General features: G+C 36.8%; 4 protein-coding genes across 6 annotated transcripts; 3 read left to right on the top strand and 1 right to left on the bottom strand.

Moving 5' to 3' along the window:
• Positions 1–506: 506 nt before the first annotated feature.
• On the bottom strand, positions 507–3294 carry LOC104745533 (organic cation/carnitine transporter 7). Its single transcript, XM_010466799.2, has 5 exons — positions 2886–3294; positions 2296–2574; positions 1792–2029; positions 1166–1706; positions 507–1066 (listed from the first exon to the last, which is right to left on the bottom strand). Exons 2-5 carry the CDS (start codon positions 2562–2564, stop codon positions 612–614), a joined length of 1503 nt encoding a protein of 500 aa, XP_010465101.1. The 5' UTR covers positions 2565–2574; positions 2886–3294; the 3' UTR covers positions 507–611.
• A 2020-nt stretch (positions 3295–5314) lies between these two features.
• Positions 5315–7240, top strand: LOC104745532 (uncharacterized). Of its 2 annotated transcripts, XM_087488661.1 has the most exons (8): positions 5315–5504; positions 5594–5625; positions 5720–5900; positions 5992–6162; positions 6267–6410; positions 6515–6751; positions 6838–6897; positions 6983–7240. In XM_087488661.1, exons 3-8 carry the CDS (start codon positions 5845–5847, stop codon positions 7083–7085), a joined length of 771 nt encoding a protein of 256 aa, XP_087344787.1. In that variant the 5' UTR covers positions 5315–5504; positions 5594–5625; positions 5720–5844; the 3' UTR covers positions 7086–7240. The 2 variants fall into 2 exon arrangements, with proteins under 2 accessions (XP_087344787.1, XP_087344786.1); XM_087488660.1 differs by having other exon boundaries at positions 5374–5504; positions 6515–6897.
• Positions 7241–9206: 1966 nt separating this feature from the next.
• On the top strand, positions 9207–12440 carry LOC104745527 (myb family transcription factor PHL6). 2 transcript variants are annotated; one of them, XM_010466791.3, is made up of 8 exons: positions 9207–9634; positions 10177–10831; positions 10999–11206; positions 11340–11416; positions 11502–11541; positions 11645–11717; positions 11806–11875; positions 11957–12440. In XM_010466791.3, exons 2-8 carry the CDS (start codon positions 10262–10264, stop codon positions 12245–12247), a joined length of 1329 nt encoding a protein of 442 aa, XP_010465093.2. In that variant the 5' UTR covers positions 9207–9634; positions 10177–10261; the 3' UTR covers positions 12248–12440. The 2 variants fall into 2 exon arrangements, with proteins under 2 accessions (XP_010465093.2, XP_010465094.2); XM_010466792.3 differs by having other exon boundaries at positions 9346–10059.
• Positions 12441–12529: 89 nt separating this feature from the next.
• Positions 12530–15210, top strand: LOC104745528 (uncharacterized). Its single transcript, XM_010466794.3, has 3 exons — positions 12530–12767; positions 13155–14645; positions 14740–15210. The coding sequence occupies exons 2-3, from the start codon at positions 13382–13384 to the stop codon at positions 14955–14957; spliced, it is 1482 nt and encodes a 493-aa protein (XP_010465096.2). The 5' UTR covers positions 12530–12767; positions 13155–13381; the 3' UTR covers positions 14958–15210.
• The last annotated feature ends 73 nt before the right edge of the window (positions 15211–15283 follow it).

The raw sequence follows: 15283 nt of genomic DNA, 5'->3' as shown, positions 1-15283 counted from the left end.
CATCAATCTTTGTGGGACATAGGGAGTATTATATATCAAATCAATACTTTGAAAATTCAGTAAGACATGGTAGTCATTTAGAGCCTCTCCGATATAAACATCAATCTTTGTGGGACATAGGAAGTATTATATATCAAATCAATCTTTGAAGGATGAGTTGATGATATTTTCTGTTCGTTGATATATCAATACTCTGAAAATTCAAAAAATCCTTTTTGTATGGACTGTGTATCAATTACTATTTACCTAGAAAATTGAAGCAAATAGTAAAAGCTCCATGTCTCTCTTTTACAATCATACATGGATAATTCTCGAACTGCAAAGAGATTGAAAAGTTAATAGAAAGAAAAGTATTTAAGTACTCACGCTAGTATTTTAAAGTATGTTTGATGGTTTCGATTTCAATCTATATCTCAAGCCGAATCAGTTGCCCCTTAGTCTCCAAACAAACAATGTCTTCGTAAAAGAGACTTCGTTTTACAAATTTTCAAGTTTGTATAATAATGTTTACACATGAAATATTAATCATATTAATCATATCTCTGTTTGTAATCGTTTTGTTTTCTTTCCTTCCAATAATTAAATAACTACATTGGTCAAAAAGAATTTGTCTATACAGAGGCTGAAGGTGATTCTTTGGACGCAGAGATACTATCTGTCAGGTCACGACCACTTGTCTCGAAAGGGAATAGGCAAACGCAAATCCCTGAGACAAGAATCACAATCTCAAATAGAAGAACAGCGATCGTCTGATGGCATCCGTGAACTAACCCAACGGCCACCAGTGGACACAAGACTCCTCCAATTCTTCCTACCGAGCTCGCCACTCCTACTCCAGTCGTTCTCACCGCCGTTGGATATATCTCCGGAGCATATATGTAAACAACCGTGAAAGCAGCCGAGATGCATATACGACCGCCAAAGAGAAGAGCAGTAGTTATGAATGGAGATTGATGAGATAACAGAGGAAGAAGGAAAAAGCAACAGGTGAATAACATTGATGCCATTGAAACTTTTCGTCCAAGTCTATCCACCATTGCTGCTGATAACAGTAGACCTGGAACCTCTGAGAGGATGCCACAGATCAAGATAATAAAGATTTAGACTTTTTATCCGATTTGGATTTGCTTGTGCTAAACGAAACTATATATATGCATGTACGTACCTGCAAAACTGGCGATGAAAACGTCTCTGTAGTTAACGTCGTTTGAATTTAGCAACTTTTTTTCGGTTGGATAGCATCTGTTATGGGAACTGGTCAGCTCGGTGGTGAGAAGGACAACGCCGTAATAAGCAAAAGCATTTCCAAAGAACACAACCCATAATAGCAAAGTCCGATTGATTAGCGTTGGAGATAGAAGAGCTAGTAACGAGAAACCTGCTTCCTTATCAGCTGGTAGTACTGTCTTGGACACTAAAACAGCTTCTCCTACTTCTCCAGGCTTAAGGAGAAGAGTTTTTTCTGTTGGAAGGTTTTTATTCTCTTCCAGCTCCGTGTCCAACTCTGAACTGAGATCACCTGGGGGTAGTTGGGTTCCATTCATTCTCGCAATCTTCTCTAATATAGAAAGAGCTTCAGCTTTCCGGCCTTGTAGGATTAAGTAACGAGGAGACTCAGATGTCCACCTATAGAACAGAAGAAGCAACGATGAAGGTATAGAAGAGAATGCAAGTAACCACCTCCAACCCAATCTTGGCATGACTAACTGCAAAAAAATCATCAAGGTGATGTGAAAAGCTAGCGTCCAATGTGTACATGTAAAATAAGCAAAGAAAGCGCATGTGTTGTACCCAAGCGAGGGAAGCCTCAAATATGGTTCCAACGGTCCAGAAAGCTGAGAAAACAACCATCCAAGTCCCTCGGCTTGGTGCAGGTATGAATTCAAGATACCAAGAAGCAAGAACAGGACCTCCTCCCAACCCGAGACCAACCAAACATCGGAGAATGATCAACCACGTGTAGCTTGGTGAAAACGAGCTCAAGAAACCAGCTACAAAAGTCACCACCGCAGTTATAATAAATCCTTTCCTGAGGAAGATAAGGCACAAGCATCAAATCAAATGAAGCCACAATGCGTCATTGGTGAAAATTGATAAGATACATAGAAGAAGCGTCATAGACTGAACATACAACTTCAGAGATAATTCAATTGAAGAGTTACAAGGAATCATATGAACAAATAGAACAATTTCAGACAATCCCCTATTGAGTTGACGGTAACAAGGAATACACAATCTATGAACAAAAAAGGGCACCATACTAGACCAAACAAGATTCAATAAAGAAGTAGTTACCTGCGGCCATGTTTGTCAGAAACAATGCCCCAAGAGTAAGCTCCAATGAGCATACCAGCAAAAACAACGCTGGTAATAAAGCTTTCCTGCCGAGAAGAGAGATTCCAAAGAGACTGAACAGCAGGTCCAACGAAAGAGAGAAGCATCATCTCCATGGCCTCTCCAATCCAACCCATCCCAGCGTAAGCAAGGACGTAGAGTTGGAACTTACCAAATCCCATCGCCACAAGAGCTTCATCAACTGTGAAACTAGGTTTCCCATCTGCCATTGTCAAAAATCTGGAGGAAAAAAACAAAAAAAAAGAACAAGAAACTGACAACCTCATTCAAGAAACTGACAACAAGAACCCATTATAATCACATTGCAAGAGGGGAAGGTTTGATCACGAAGCAAAAAGGGGAAGTAAATCCCAATAATCACATTCCAAGCGGGGAAGGTTTGATCAGGAAGCAAATCCCAAATTTAACAACTCATTCCAGTAAAATCATGAATGTTCACGCATCACACGGATGAGGACATTACTGTGTCTGAATTTCAAAAAGTCTTGTAATTGAAAAAAAAAATAAAAAAATCACAATGAAAATCGAACCTGAAGCAAAAATGCAGATCTTCTTTCTCCGAATTGTCAGGACAATGAAATTAGAATTGTAAGAGAAATTATCACAAAGTCAACGGCATTGAATCAACGAATGGAATAATTAACCGTAAATGAAGGTCACTGGCCTGTTAGGAAAAAGAAAACATGTGAAATGTTGTCAATCTCTGTGGTCTTTGTACGTACACCGAGGCTGACCAAACTAACGTGTGTGAGACAATAACCGAACTTCAAGTCTCCGTTGAATCGTTGTATGTGTCTCTTCTTGTCCGAAACCTTCTTCTTTCTTTCTTTTTTTTTGGCAATAACCAAACTTTTTTTATTTGGGCCTTATTATGAAAACCCAAATATATATAAGGACTCTTTTACAAAGCCCATTTGTTTTTTCTAGTTAAGATGTGTTAAGGAAACTGTACTTGTGTTAAGCTGCTAAATAATTGACTAATGTGAGTGGACCCAACTCTTGAACAAGACTAAACCCAAACATAGGACAAAAGTGGTCACCTTTTGTGGGACTATATAGTCGTCTATAGAGATAGATTGAGATGTTGGCCAAAATGCAAATTGTGAATTGGATTTATCAAACCTTTAGTGAAAAATACACTTTTATTCTGTTATACTAAAAATATATATAACTAGTATTATGAGATTCGAGAATTAGGGAAGTAAATAAGATAGGATGTGTTAAAGTGATTGAAGGTTACCCCACCAACCAATTATTACTTAGAAGGATTGAGACGTTCTACCACTTGATGATCCCTCGAGTTTTTCTTCACTTCCCACTCTATCTTTGTCTTGTTTCGAAATTGCTTTCAATAGTCTAAAAACTCATAATTTTTGCAAGAAGAGAACTACAAGTTTCAATTTCATTACCATTTTTCACATAAAATCTTTACCTTTATATATAGAAAAACAACCAGAATATTGTATTTGTAGATTAGACACACATATCATTCTATACTAGAAAAAGCTCAGCAAAATGATGTACTGTAAAAGTATAATCTATTAAAGTTATCCAGATGGTATATTATTAGATGGAGCAATGCTTTAAATTTAATTCTTCTAGTTGTCAATAAACGAAGTCGTTTGTTTATTTGTTTTTTATTTGTTCATAATTCTTCTAAGTATTTTGCCCATGCCTAAATGAAAGCATGATTGGTAAAATTTTAGCTTTTAAAACTTTAAATTAATTTTAAAGCCTTTAAAGTCTCTATCAATGAAAGTCATAATATATACGAAACTATAAATTCTTTCCCTCTCTGAATCTTGAGTACGAGTATGAGCCACGGCGATTTGAGTTAAGTTCGTTTAATTCTTTAGGGCCTTTTTGGTCAATTGACATGACAACATTATTATATTTGTGTTTGTCCCTCTTCTTAGGAGTTGGATTTGAGTGTCCAGGGTGCTTGCGAATATTATTTGGGTGATCCGCTACACCAACTTCCCAACCACGATAACTGCTGGTTTATTTCATTTGTCCGCCCATCTATCCTATCTACAGCAATTTAGTTAACAATGTAAACTAATAAAATAATAGATTTAGAATCTAAATTATGAAAATAATTTTTTATATTACTATTTTGTGATTTTATATACAATAATAAAAATGGTATTTAATTTTTTTTTGGCGTAAGGCATCGAAAATTGTCGGACCGGTCCTGCACGTGTTATCATGCTCTACTGGCGGTAGCAATATACATCATCAATGGTGACCGGGTCTTACTTTGCTTTGCCAAGACTGCTATGGGACAAACTGGGGATACGGAGGTTACGTATTCATCTCCATTAACATGGTCTTGGCGCACTTCAAAGTTCTTTGATATTTTTGAATTTAGTTTATAGTTTTTCTAATGTGAGTGTAAAAACTGATTTAGTCATGATGATGTGTATACGTTTAGCTTTTGGGCTTTTGGATAGGTTTGAATCTTAATATAAAGTATTTAAAGTATTATTTTCAAGAAAAGTAATATTGAGCTAATAAGCCCTATAAAATATATATATATACATATATAATGGTTTGAATGTATCTCCTAGTTATGGCCCTGTTTGTTTGATAAAGTGTTATTTTAATCTAGATGATTTATTCAGATAATCAAGTGGTTTGTTTGTTCTATTTTTTATCGTGTTTAGATGAATCATTTAAATCTAAATGTATTTGTTTTGTTGGTTTTTATTTTTATTCAAATAATTTTATTAAAAGAAAAACCTAAAATACTTATCCTTTCATCTAATCAAAGTTTAATTATGTTTTAGTTTTTGAATTTAGTTACATCAATTTTTCAATTTAGATAATTTATTTAACACAATAATGTTAGTAGTTTTTTTTAATTTTATAAAACTAAATAACTCGATGACATAGGTTGGTTCTGGTTGACGATATAGGGCCTGAAGTAAATTGAAGACCCAACGGGTTGTTTTGAGATATACAAGTTACCTGCCCAAACCAAAATAATAATAAAAGGAACGGAAAGGAAAAAAAAAAGAGAATTATATACCTTCATCCTCACGGAGGAAGACCTAAATCCCTAGAACCGAAAAGGATCTTTTTACGCCCTCGAAAACCTAGCGCAATCGCATCTTCTCAACTTCTCAATGGACGCATCCGCCATCAAAGTAATCTATTCTTCGATCCTTAATTATGGTTTCCTATAATCTCTCTGTTTCTCAGTTCGAAGTTTCTGATTAGATCTGTTGTACCCTAGGGTGTGGAATTGAACGATAGTGATGTAGGCAGGTACGTACAAAATTGATTTTTGTTGTTGTTGAGATGTGCACCTGTAAGATGTCTTGTGTGTCATGTTAATAATATTAGTAACTGCAATTCGCAGTAGCATGATGAGCGAGTGCAATTGCAGTAGGATGTTGAGCAGGATTTACGTTGAGGGATACGACACTTCGCTCTCTGGCTATGATTTCGTTGAGGGTATGAGAAAACACTTCGCTTCATGTGGAGATGATACATGTTCATATTCCCGGATACGTTAGCGTCCCCAGTATTATTCTCAACAGGTTTATTTGTGGCGTCTTTCCTCCACTTCTTTCACAAAAGTTGAAATGCAATTTGCTTAATTATAAACACTCTTTGTATTTGTTTTTACAGTTTTGCCTTGGTTTATCTTCGGGGAGAAGGTGCAGAAGAGAAAGCGTTGAAACTTAGTGGGAGTGACATGGGAGGACACAAGGTAGTCGCTAAGCCTTGCCCGTTTAACGCCACTGACCTTGACCCTGTGCTCTCTCTTACAAGAGACTCAGACAATAGCCGACAGTTCACGTAACTTGTTTCGTTTTAACTTTTTTTTTATTTAATTTTTTCTTTTTTTTTGGATCTGTAAGATATGTTGCTGTCATGTTAATAATATGCAATCAAATTACTAGGATGGTAGTTAGGGGATATGACATTTCGCTTCATGCGAGTCATGTCGAGTATGCGCTGATTGAACATTTCTCTCAATGTGGACGTGTCCTGAGTGCTTGTGCTCCTCCTGCTGACATAGAAGAATGCGAAGGTGTTCTGGACAGGTTTGTGGCCTCTTTCTCCCAATGTTTTTTTTTTTTTTTTCCCAACTCTCATATGTTATCAAATGCTAACCAAAGATTTGTTTTTGTACGTTGGTTTTTTATAGCATAGCTACCGTTACTTTACTGGGACAAGCTGCCGTAGAGAAGGCGCTGCAACTATGTGGATGTGCTGCCGTAGAGAAAGCGCTGCAACTATGTGGATGTGATGTGAAAGGATTGGGGTTTTTTCAAGTTACTCGGGTTGTGCCGCCCATAAAAAATATGCTCCCCTTCATGGCGCCACCCGGGATGTGGACGAGTCCAAGAACGGACGGCAGCCTTATGATTCGTCATCCCGATATGTACATGAATTTGATTCCTGATCCTGTATTCTTGGTAACAAAGGAAAACCTCTCGTTAATTCGTTCGTGCTTTGTTTTATTTTTAGGCGGCCAAGGATCAGTCGAAGAACGGACGGCAGCTTCGTGTTTACTCCTCCTCTCCGCATGTACATGAATTAGATTCTTGATCTTTTATTCTGGGCAAGAATATATAGGAAATCCTCTCATTAATTCGTTCTTGCTTTGTTTTAGGCCAAATAATGGAGAAGAAAAGATGACGGCGAGTGAGAAGAAGAAGGCTGCTTGGGCGAAAGTTCTCCTTCTCCTGGGATTAGACGATGATGCTATAGTATAGTTTTGTCTTTCTTTTTTGGAAGGTTAATGATCATTAATTTGCTATATATAAAGGACTCTTTTACATAGCCCATTTGTTTTTTCTAGTTAAGATGTGTTAAGGAAATGTACTTGTGTTAAGTTGCTAAATAATTGACTAATTGTGAGTGGACCCAACTCTTGAACAAGACTAAACCAAAACATAGGACAAAAGTGGGTCACCTTTTGTGGGACTATAGTCTACAGATACATATTGAGGTGTATTGGCAAAATGCAAATTGTGAATTGGATTTATCAAACCTTTAGTGAAAATTACACTTTTATTCTATTATACTAAAAATATATATAAACTAGAATGATGAGATTCGAGAATTAGGGAAGTAATAAGATAGGATGTGTTATAGTGATGGTTACCCCCACCAACCAATTATGACTTAGAAGCGTTTTTGAATTATTGATGTTGCCTAAAAGAAATATATATAAGGATTGAGACGTTCTACCACTTGATGATCCTTCGAGTTTTTCTTCACTTCCCACTCTATCTTGTCTTCTTTCGAAATTGCTTTCAATAGTCTTATAAACTCGTAATTTTTGCAAGTAGAGAACTACAAGTTTCATTGCCAGTTTTCACATAATTTTGTTTTCATATAGAGAGAAAAAAAAACAATCAGAATATTCTATTTGTAGATTAGACACAATTCACACAATCATGTGTATATTAGAAAAAAAAAGTTTCAGCAAATTGATGTACTCTAATACTAGTATAATATTTGTTTGTTAAGTTATTTATCCAGCTGGTATATAGATGGAGCAACGCTTTAATTCTAGACTCTAGTTGTCGAAAAACCAAAAACCAAGTCGCTTGTTTTATTTAGATCATAATATCTGCCCAAATATGTTAATTCTAATTGAAAACATGTAATATGTTGTTATTTTTCAGCTTCATGTTAGTTTATACTTCCAAACCCCTCAGAGATTACAAGATCTGATAGTACCATTTAAAATTTAATACTAATTATATTAATTTATAGGGGTGAATCAAAACGTAAGCCTCAGCCTTTCACTTCATTAATATATACGTTCAAGATATAATAAAACAGGTAAAAAGCATTTGGTGAGCTCATTCTCTCTAATCTCTATGATGAGCTTTAGATTTCAACATTATCTTAATTATGTGGTAAAGAATAGAAACAAAAACGAAAGTGGATCGGTCTGTGTGGTTGAGGCTTTAGATATATATCTCTAATATGTCCCACATCTTAGGGGGTGATGCTCTAGTATAGTTTTGTCTTTCTTTTCGGAAGGTTAATGATCATTAATTTGCTACTTAAAGAAATCATATTTTACTAAAATGCAATAGAGATCCGTCACTATCATTTTTGCCCACCACTTGTACAGTTGTACTCACTATTCGCTTCTCAATTAATTGCTATTAGGCTTAATATGTGTTTTTCTTTTAGTTTCACGTTTGTTCTTAGAAAACTACCAAAAATATTTATCAATAAGCAACTTTTTGTAAAATCATCACTTAATATATTATTGTGTCGTTCGTATTTGAGGTACACACAGAAGACCCATTCGTATTTAACTACACATCGAATATAAAAGTAATGTATTTTTGTTTGTTTGTTAATTAATAAATTAAAATCAAAGTTGACATTTAGAAGATACTCAGCTTCCTTGTACTACTAGAGAACTCCAATCCTTTGCAAAAGAAGTTGTGTTGAACTTAAATAATTACTTATCAAATTTTAAACGTAAGGAACATCTCCTCTTTGTAAAATACACACACATACATACATAAAATACCTCCAACTATTAGTCTATTATGATAAAAAAAATGTAAAACATTCAGAACTAACTGAACCAAAAAAACAAAAATAAAAAATAAAGCTTGCAAAGTAGAATCGACCAGATGAATCATCAATTAAGAAAATTTTGATAAAATTTCCCTCAATATAATTCAATTTAACACAATAATGTAGTAGTTTATAAAACTAATGATTGACCAACGATGATTAGGAAGAGAAAATGAAAGAGAGTTAATAATAAGTGACGACATCAAATTTATTATTAAAAACAAAAAAAAAACATAAGATAAAATAAAATAAAAAGAAGCGTGTGGCAAAACGCACGACCACTTGGCTCCTACGTGGAAGATGAGCTAACGGATCGAATTGGTACGTAAGCCACACGCGACGCAATCACGCGTGGGAAGGTCCAGCGAGACGGAGACCAATGAAGGAAAGCCAACAGTACACTTCTCTCTACTCTTCCTCGATGGCGATTCGTCTAGGCCAAATCGTCGTCGTCTTCTTCTTCTTCTCCTTCCATTAAACCCATCTCTTCTTCTTCTTTTTTTTTGCTAGGGATTTAACTTCATCTCTTGTTATGTGTTCTCTCTGATTTTGCCTGTTTACCCTCGAGAAAAGTTTCAATTTTTTTCTTGCTTCTGATGTCACATTTAGTGTTTTTTTAAGGGATGATCCCTAGTTCCCTATGACCCTATGCTATGAAGGGGTTAGGAGGCAGGAAGTATAAAAAAAGTTGAAGACTTTATCATCTTCTCAGGTCCGTTTCTATTTGCCTTGTCTTCCTTCGCTTAAATTTGCTTTTCGATTTATCTCTGTGACTCGTACTACTACTACTTCTCAGTCTCTCAGCATTCTGGATTTAGATTTGCTTTTTTAAAAACCTTATTTCTCTTCTCAATACCTGATTTGATTCCTCTATGCGAGTTTTAAAGGTTTCATCATGTGTCGGTTCCTCGTTTTGCATTTTCTTGAATATTAACCACATTTAATCGTTGCTCCTTTCAATGTCTGTTATGTTATATGATGAATCTCAATCTCGGGAGTCTAAGTCTTAACAAATAAAAAATTATCCTTTTATTGTTGCTCCGCTTCCACAGTTTGAGTTCCCAAGTAACATTTTAATTTGTCAAGTTTTCTTGGATTTAGATCCGGTTTGGTGTGACTCAGCCAAGATGGATCACTGTATGATTCTGTATTCCTTGTTCTGAAAGTTAACTTAACTAACTGAACTCAATCATGTTTATTGACTCACACATTCTTATGCTAATTATCTTCCTCTATTAATGTTTTGCTTCACAGCGGCTTGAAGGCTAACACTGCAAACTTATGGCGGATCTTGATTGTTGATGTAAGAAACTGATTCGGCAAGTCTATCAAAGCAACCATGAACAGACATAGCCTTGTGTCAACGACACCAAATGATAAAGGAGTTGGTCAAGCTTGCTTGTCTTCTCTACCTCCGGTGCATAACTTTCTGAATGTCCAACCAGAAACCAGGAAATCTCCCTTCATAAGATCACAATCTCCAGATTCACCTGGTCAGCTTTGGTCAAAGAATACTTCTCAGAGCACCTTCTCTCGCTCTTCAACCTTCTGCACAAACCTTTACCTGTCATCATCTTCAACCTCTGAGACTCAAAAACATCTAGGAAACAGTCTTCCTTTCCTCCCTGATCCTTCCTCTTACAGCCACTCAGCCTCTGGAGTTGAGTCTGCAAGATCTCCATCTGTTTTCAGTGAGGATTTGGGAAATCAATATGGTGGAGGAGACAACTCTGGATCGCTTGTCAAAGATTTCCTTAATCTTTCCGGGGATGCTTGTTCCGATGGCGGTTTTCATGATTTTGGCTGTTCGAATGACAGCTATTGTTTATCAGATCAAATGGAGTTGCAGTTCCTGTCTGATGAACTTGAGCTGGCCATCACAGACCGTGCTGAAACTCCCAGGCTTGATGTAAGTTAATCTCGGTCTTGTACATCTCTTATGAGTTGTTTGCATCAGTTACTTTGCATAGCTATGACAAATAGTGTGAAAATTTTACGACTTTCGGCCTTTGTTGTTGATACCTAGAGTGTGAAAATTTTATTGCTACTTGAACACTTAGTTTCTGGTTGATACAGGAGATCTATGAAACGCCATTGGCTTCGTCAAATCCAGTTACCAGGTTGAGTCCAAGCCAAAGCTGTGTTGCTGGAGCATTGTCTGTTGACGTAGTTTCATCTCACCCTTCTCCGGGATCAGCAGCCAATCACAAGCCGAGAATGAGATGGACTCCTGAGCTCCACGAGTCTTTTGTAAAGTCGGTGATCAAACTTGAAGGTCCCGAAAGTGAGTTTTTAGATTTATGAGATACGAGTAGGCACTTATAAATTAGAACTCTATCTACTCTTGTGCTTCTCGTTGGTTCTTATTTCATCTTTTTGTCGATAATGCTTAATACGGTGTTGCTTCAAACATGTAGAGGCCACCCCAAAGGCTGTTCTGAAGCTCATGAATGTTGAGGGCTTGACAATCTATCACGTAAAAAGCCACTTGCAGGTACTAAATCAGTTCGAATCTGACTAAGTTTACAAGTACATAATACCGAATCATCTGAATATCTGTGAAAATTATGAATTTGCAGAAGTATAGACTAGCCAAGTATATGCCAGAGAAAAAAGAAGGTAAAGCCTCCAAGTTGTTATCGTGATTGCACAGATTCTCTGTTCCTGCATGATCATCTAGCAGAAAGTTTTACATCCTATTCTTTTCTCGTTTATTTCGCAGAGAAAAAGAATGAGACCTCAGAAGAAAGGAAACTGGCTTTGAGTAACAGTGAAGCTGACGAGAAAAAGAAAGGGTAAAGCATTGTGTTTATCTGCTTCCATGTTCAATCCGCAGACATTTTAAACATAATCCCTAAAGTAACTTTCTTTTTCCATGGACAGGGCCATACAGTTAACTGAAGCTCTGCGTATGCAGATGGAAGTTCAGAAGCAATTGCATGAACAGCTAGAGGTAAAACTGACTTTTACTTCAGCCAAAGAATTATTTGAGATTTTTTACTATAACCAATCCGGTAAATTGATCAATTTGCAGGTGCAACGGGTGCTTCAGCTGCGAATTGAAGAACATGCTAAATACTTGGAAAAGATGTTGGAAGAACAACGCAAAACCGGAAGGTTTATATGTTCTTCTCCTTCTCAGACAGTGTTATCACCTAGTGATGACTCTATACAAGATTCTCAAAACATGTCTAAAACCGGAGCAACTTCTCCTCAGCCGTCACCATCTAAAAAGAAAAAAGCTTCTGACACCGAAGTCAACAAATGTGAAAGCCCTCAGAAACGTCCCAGGCTTGAGAACAAAGCTGATCTTGAAAGGTCCTAATAGGTAGCAAGATTCTTCAAGTATGTAAATATTGTATGTTTTGTGTAATTTGGTTATAGAGAGAATGAGAGATGGTGGTGATCTCTCAAAGTAGATGTTTGTAATGTAGTTCTTTATCGTGTAAACTTATAAAGGATCTTGAGGATGTTCCTTTTTTTTTTTGCTTGTTAGAATTGAAAGTTTGGTCTTTTTAGTTGTCTGTTTCAATCAAAAACATATGATTATCTGAAGGGTCTCCAAAGAGTGATTCTTTTTCTGGTTAACGAAAAAAAAAGAGAGAGAGAGAGAGAGAGTACGATACTAAAATAGACCTTTCATGTATGCAATTACTTACAGGAAGCAAAATAACAAAAGTTCTTCACTATATATATATACTCACACCTCTCGCTTGGAAATATCAAAATCAAGGGTTTCGTCGTCTCTTGTAACCGACCACTCGCTTTGACTCGCTTGGACTCGCTTTGACTCGCTTGGACTCGCTTGGACTCGCTTTGACTCGCTTGGACTCGCTTTGACTCAGGTATTCTAACAATGTGTGTGTGTGTGTTTTTGTTTTTGAGTTTTTGGTTGGTTCTTCTGTATAAAAGTTGTTTGCTTTGAGCTTCTGTGTTACCATGGAGGAGATGGTGATGAATAATTTTGATAGTTCCTTGAGATGACTATATGGGTTTACCATTTTCGTTTGACTTGTTTAAGCATTCAAGCTGGTTTCGTTTTTCGTCATTGTAGAGATATTAAAGTTTCGTTTTTTTTTTCTTCTTCTCTCTCTGTCTCTTTGATGAACATGAATGATTTCAATCTTTGAGATAAAGTTAGTGAAATCTGTGTTAAATTAAAGCCATTTAGTATTCGATTGTGATATGCATGTTCCTGTTTGTTTCAAAAACTGTATTGGATTGAATTGCAGGTAACGGGCAGGAATCTGAGTTTGTGAAAAGCCAGAAATGCTTCCTCTGTATTTTTCTGATTTGAATGGCTGGTACCTTCATGGATGTTCATGACCATGAAATCTGTATGGACAAGAAGAAGATTCTGGTTCAATGCAGCTACTGTAAGAAACATATGACTTCCTTCCATTGTCTGAAACACTTGGTTGGTCCCCGTGAACAAGTTCTTATAAAGACGTTTTGAAAGATGTTGATGGAGGAAACATCTGGTCATACTCCTAACAGAGTTGGGGAAGTCCAAATGGGTAATGGTCATAAGCGTGAAAGAAGTGAAGAGGCTGATAAGCAGGATTTGGTGTCAAACAAAGCCCAAAAGTGGTTCTTCCAAAAATGTGTCAATTTTTCAGCTGTTGATTCCCCAAGTTTCAAAGAAGCATTGAAGGAAGTGCAAGATCGTGTGAAGAAGATTAAAGATTCATGGGCGATGACTGGTTGCAGCATCTTGTTGGATGCTTGGGTTGACCAGAAAGGCCATAATTTGGTTTCTTTTGTTGCAGATTGTCCAGCTGGGGCAGTGTATCTGACATCCTTTGATGTTTCAGATATTAAAAACGATGTCATTGCCTTAACATCGCTAGTAAATGGGCTCATTGAGGAAGTCGGAGTGCGTAATGTAACTCAGATCGTTGCATGTTCAACCTCTGGTTGGGTTGGTGAATTGGGAGAACAATTTGCGAGTCACAACAATGAAGTTTTCTGGTCTGTGAGTCTATCCCACTGTTTTGAGCTTATGCTGGTGAACATTGTGAAAATGTATTCCTTTGGAGACATACTTGGAAAGGTCAATAGTATCTGGGAGTTCATCAACAATAGTCCCTCGGTTTTGAAAATCTTCAGAGAGCAAGGTCATGGAAAAGACATAACAGTCTCCTCCTCCGAGTTCGAGTTTGTGACGCCATATTTAATACTAGAGAGTATTTTCAAGGCGAAGAAAAGCTTGGCAGCCATGTTTGCTTTATCTGATTGGAAGAAAAACTTGAAAGCAATGTCCAATTTGGTGAAAGATTCCTCTTTTTGGAAAAAAGTTGAAAGAGTTGTGAAATGTACATCTCCTCTGATTCACGGTCTACTCTTGTTTTCTACTGCAAACAACCAGCATGTTGGATATATTTATGACACTATGGACAGGATAAAGGAGAGTGTCGCGAGGGAACTTAATCACAGTAAACAATGTTACAAGCCGTTTTGGGATGTGCTTGATGATGTCTGGGACAAGCACCTTCACAATCCTCTTCATGCTGCTGGCTACTTTCTGAACCCGAGTGCTTTCTATTCAACTGATTTTCATCTTGATCCAGAAGTTGCAACTGGTCTTATCTTCTCTCTGCTTCATATGGAACAAGAACGTCACATTCAAGTGAAAATTGCCGCACAGCTTGATATGTACAGACTCGGTCTAGATTGCTTTAACGAGGCCAGTCAAGCTGATCAAATCTCTGAAATATCTCCAGGTTAGTGTACTTCTTGAGGTAGTTGTTTAATTTGCAAACACTTGTGTTGTTGAATTGGTAAGCAAAAGGGTTTTGTCGTTTTTCTCTTTTGCAGCTGAGTGGTGGGCTCAAAAGGCAAGCCATCATCCAGAACTACAGAATTTTGCATTTAAGATTCTGAGCCAGACATGTGAAGGTGCTTCAAGGTACAAACTGAAGAGAAGCTTAGCAGAGAAGCTGTTGCTCACTGAAGGAATGAGCCATTGTGAACGAAAACATCTGGAAGAGTTGGCGTTTGTTCATTACAATCTTCATCTACAAAGCCAAACTTAAGTGAAGAGCATTGAAGATATTGTGATGCACATGTTTGTATGGATTGACCCGTTCAGCTTTTGTCACTGCGCAGATTCAGTTTTGTAGTTTGTATATTCATCAAGGCTCATGTTTAGAACCATTATTGGTAAATCGAGCAGAATTAGGCATCATTGTTCATGTATGCTTTAGTGAGAAACATATGATAGAACCCGAAATCAAAGATTCACCAGGAACAAATGATCTTTTATGTAGTTGTTTTTTCTTCCAAAAAGCAGTACTTTTTAGGGTTCATTATGATGGATTATAGGGTTTGCTCGTTGAGATTCGATCTCCAAAACTTGGTT

This window comes from Camelina sativa, chromosome 15 (assembly GCF_030686135.1).
Source record: "Camelina sativa cultivar CO46 ecotype springtype chromosome 15, ASM3068613v1".
In the NCBI taxonomy this organism is placed as follows: domain Eukaryota; kingdom Viridiplantae; phylum Streptophyta; class Magnoliopsida; order Brassicales; family Brassicaceae; genus Camelina; species Camelina sativa.
This window is presented reverse-complemented; position numbering and strand designations above follow the sequence as displayed.

What these genes read in the sequence shown, in the direction of transcription:
- LOC104745533 (XM_010466799.2), bottom strand. Translation starts at nt 2,564, where the DNA reads ATGGCAGATGGGAAACCTAGTTTCACAGTTGATGAAGCTCTTGTGGCG. An exon ending in TCTGACAAACATGGCCGCAG is followed by an intron (nt 2,030 to 2,295) that starts GTAACTACTTCT and finishes TATCTTCCTCAG; the next exon opens with GAAAGGATTTATTATAACTG. An exon ending in TTTCATCGCCAGTTTTGCAG is followed by an intron (nt 1,067 to 1,165) that starts GTACGTACATGC and finishes GCATCCTCTCAG; the next exon opens with AGGTTCCAGGTCTACTGTTA.
- LOC104745532 (XM_087488660.1), top strand. Translation starts at nt 5,845, where the DNA reads ATGATACATGTTCATATTCCCGGATACGTTAGCGTCCCCAGTATTATT. An exon ending in CCCAGTATTATTCTCAACAG is followed by an intron (nt 5,901 to 5,991) that starts GTTTATTTGTGG and finishes TTGTTTTTACAG; the next exon opens with TTTTGCCTTGGTTTATCTTC. An exon ending in TGCGAAGGTGTTCTGGACAG is followed by an intron (nt 6,411 to 6,514) that starts GTTTGTGGCCTC and finishes GGTTTTTTATAG; the next exon opens with CATAGCTACCGTTACTTTAC.
- LOC104745527 (XM_010466791.3), top strand. Translation starts at nt 10,262, where the DNA reads ATGAACAGACATAGCCTTGTGTCAACGACACCAAATGATAAAGGAGTT. An exon ending in GCTGACGAGAAAAAGAAAGG is followed by an intron (nt 11,718 to 11,805) that starts GTAAAGCATTGT and finishes TTCCATGGACAG; the next exon opens with GGCCATACAGTTAACTGAAG. An exon ending in AATTGCATGAACAGCTAGAG is followed by an intron (nt 11,876 to 11,956) that starts GTAAAACTGACT and finishes ATCAATTTGCAG; the next exon opens with GTGCAACGGGTGCTTCAGCT.
- LOC104745528 (XM_010466794.3), top strand. Translation starts at nt 13,382, where the DNA reads ATGTTGATGGAGGAAACATCTGGTCATACTCCTAACAGAGTTGGGGAA. An exon ending in AATCTCTGAAATATCTCCAG is followed by an intron (nt 14,646 to 14,739) that starts GTTAGTGTACTT and finishes TCTCTTTTGCAG; the next exon opens with CTGAGTGGTGGGCTCAAAAG.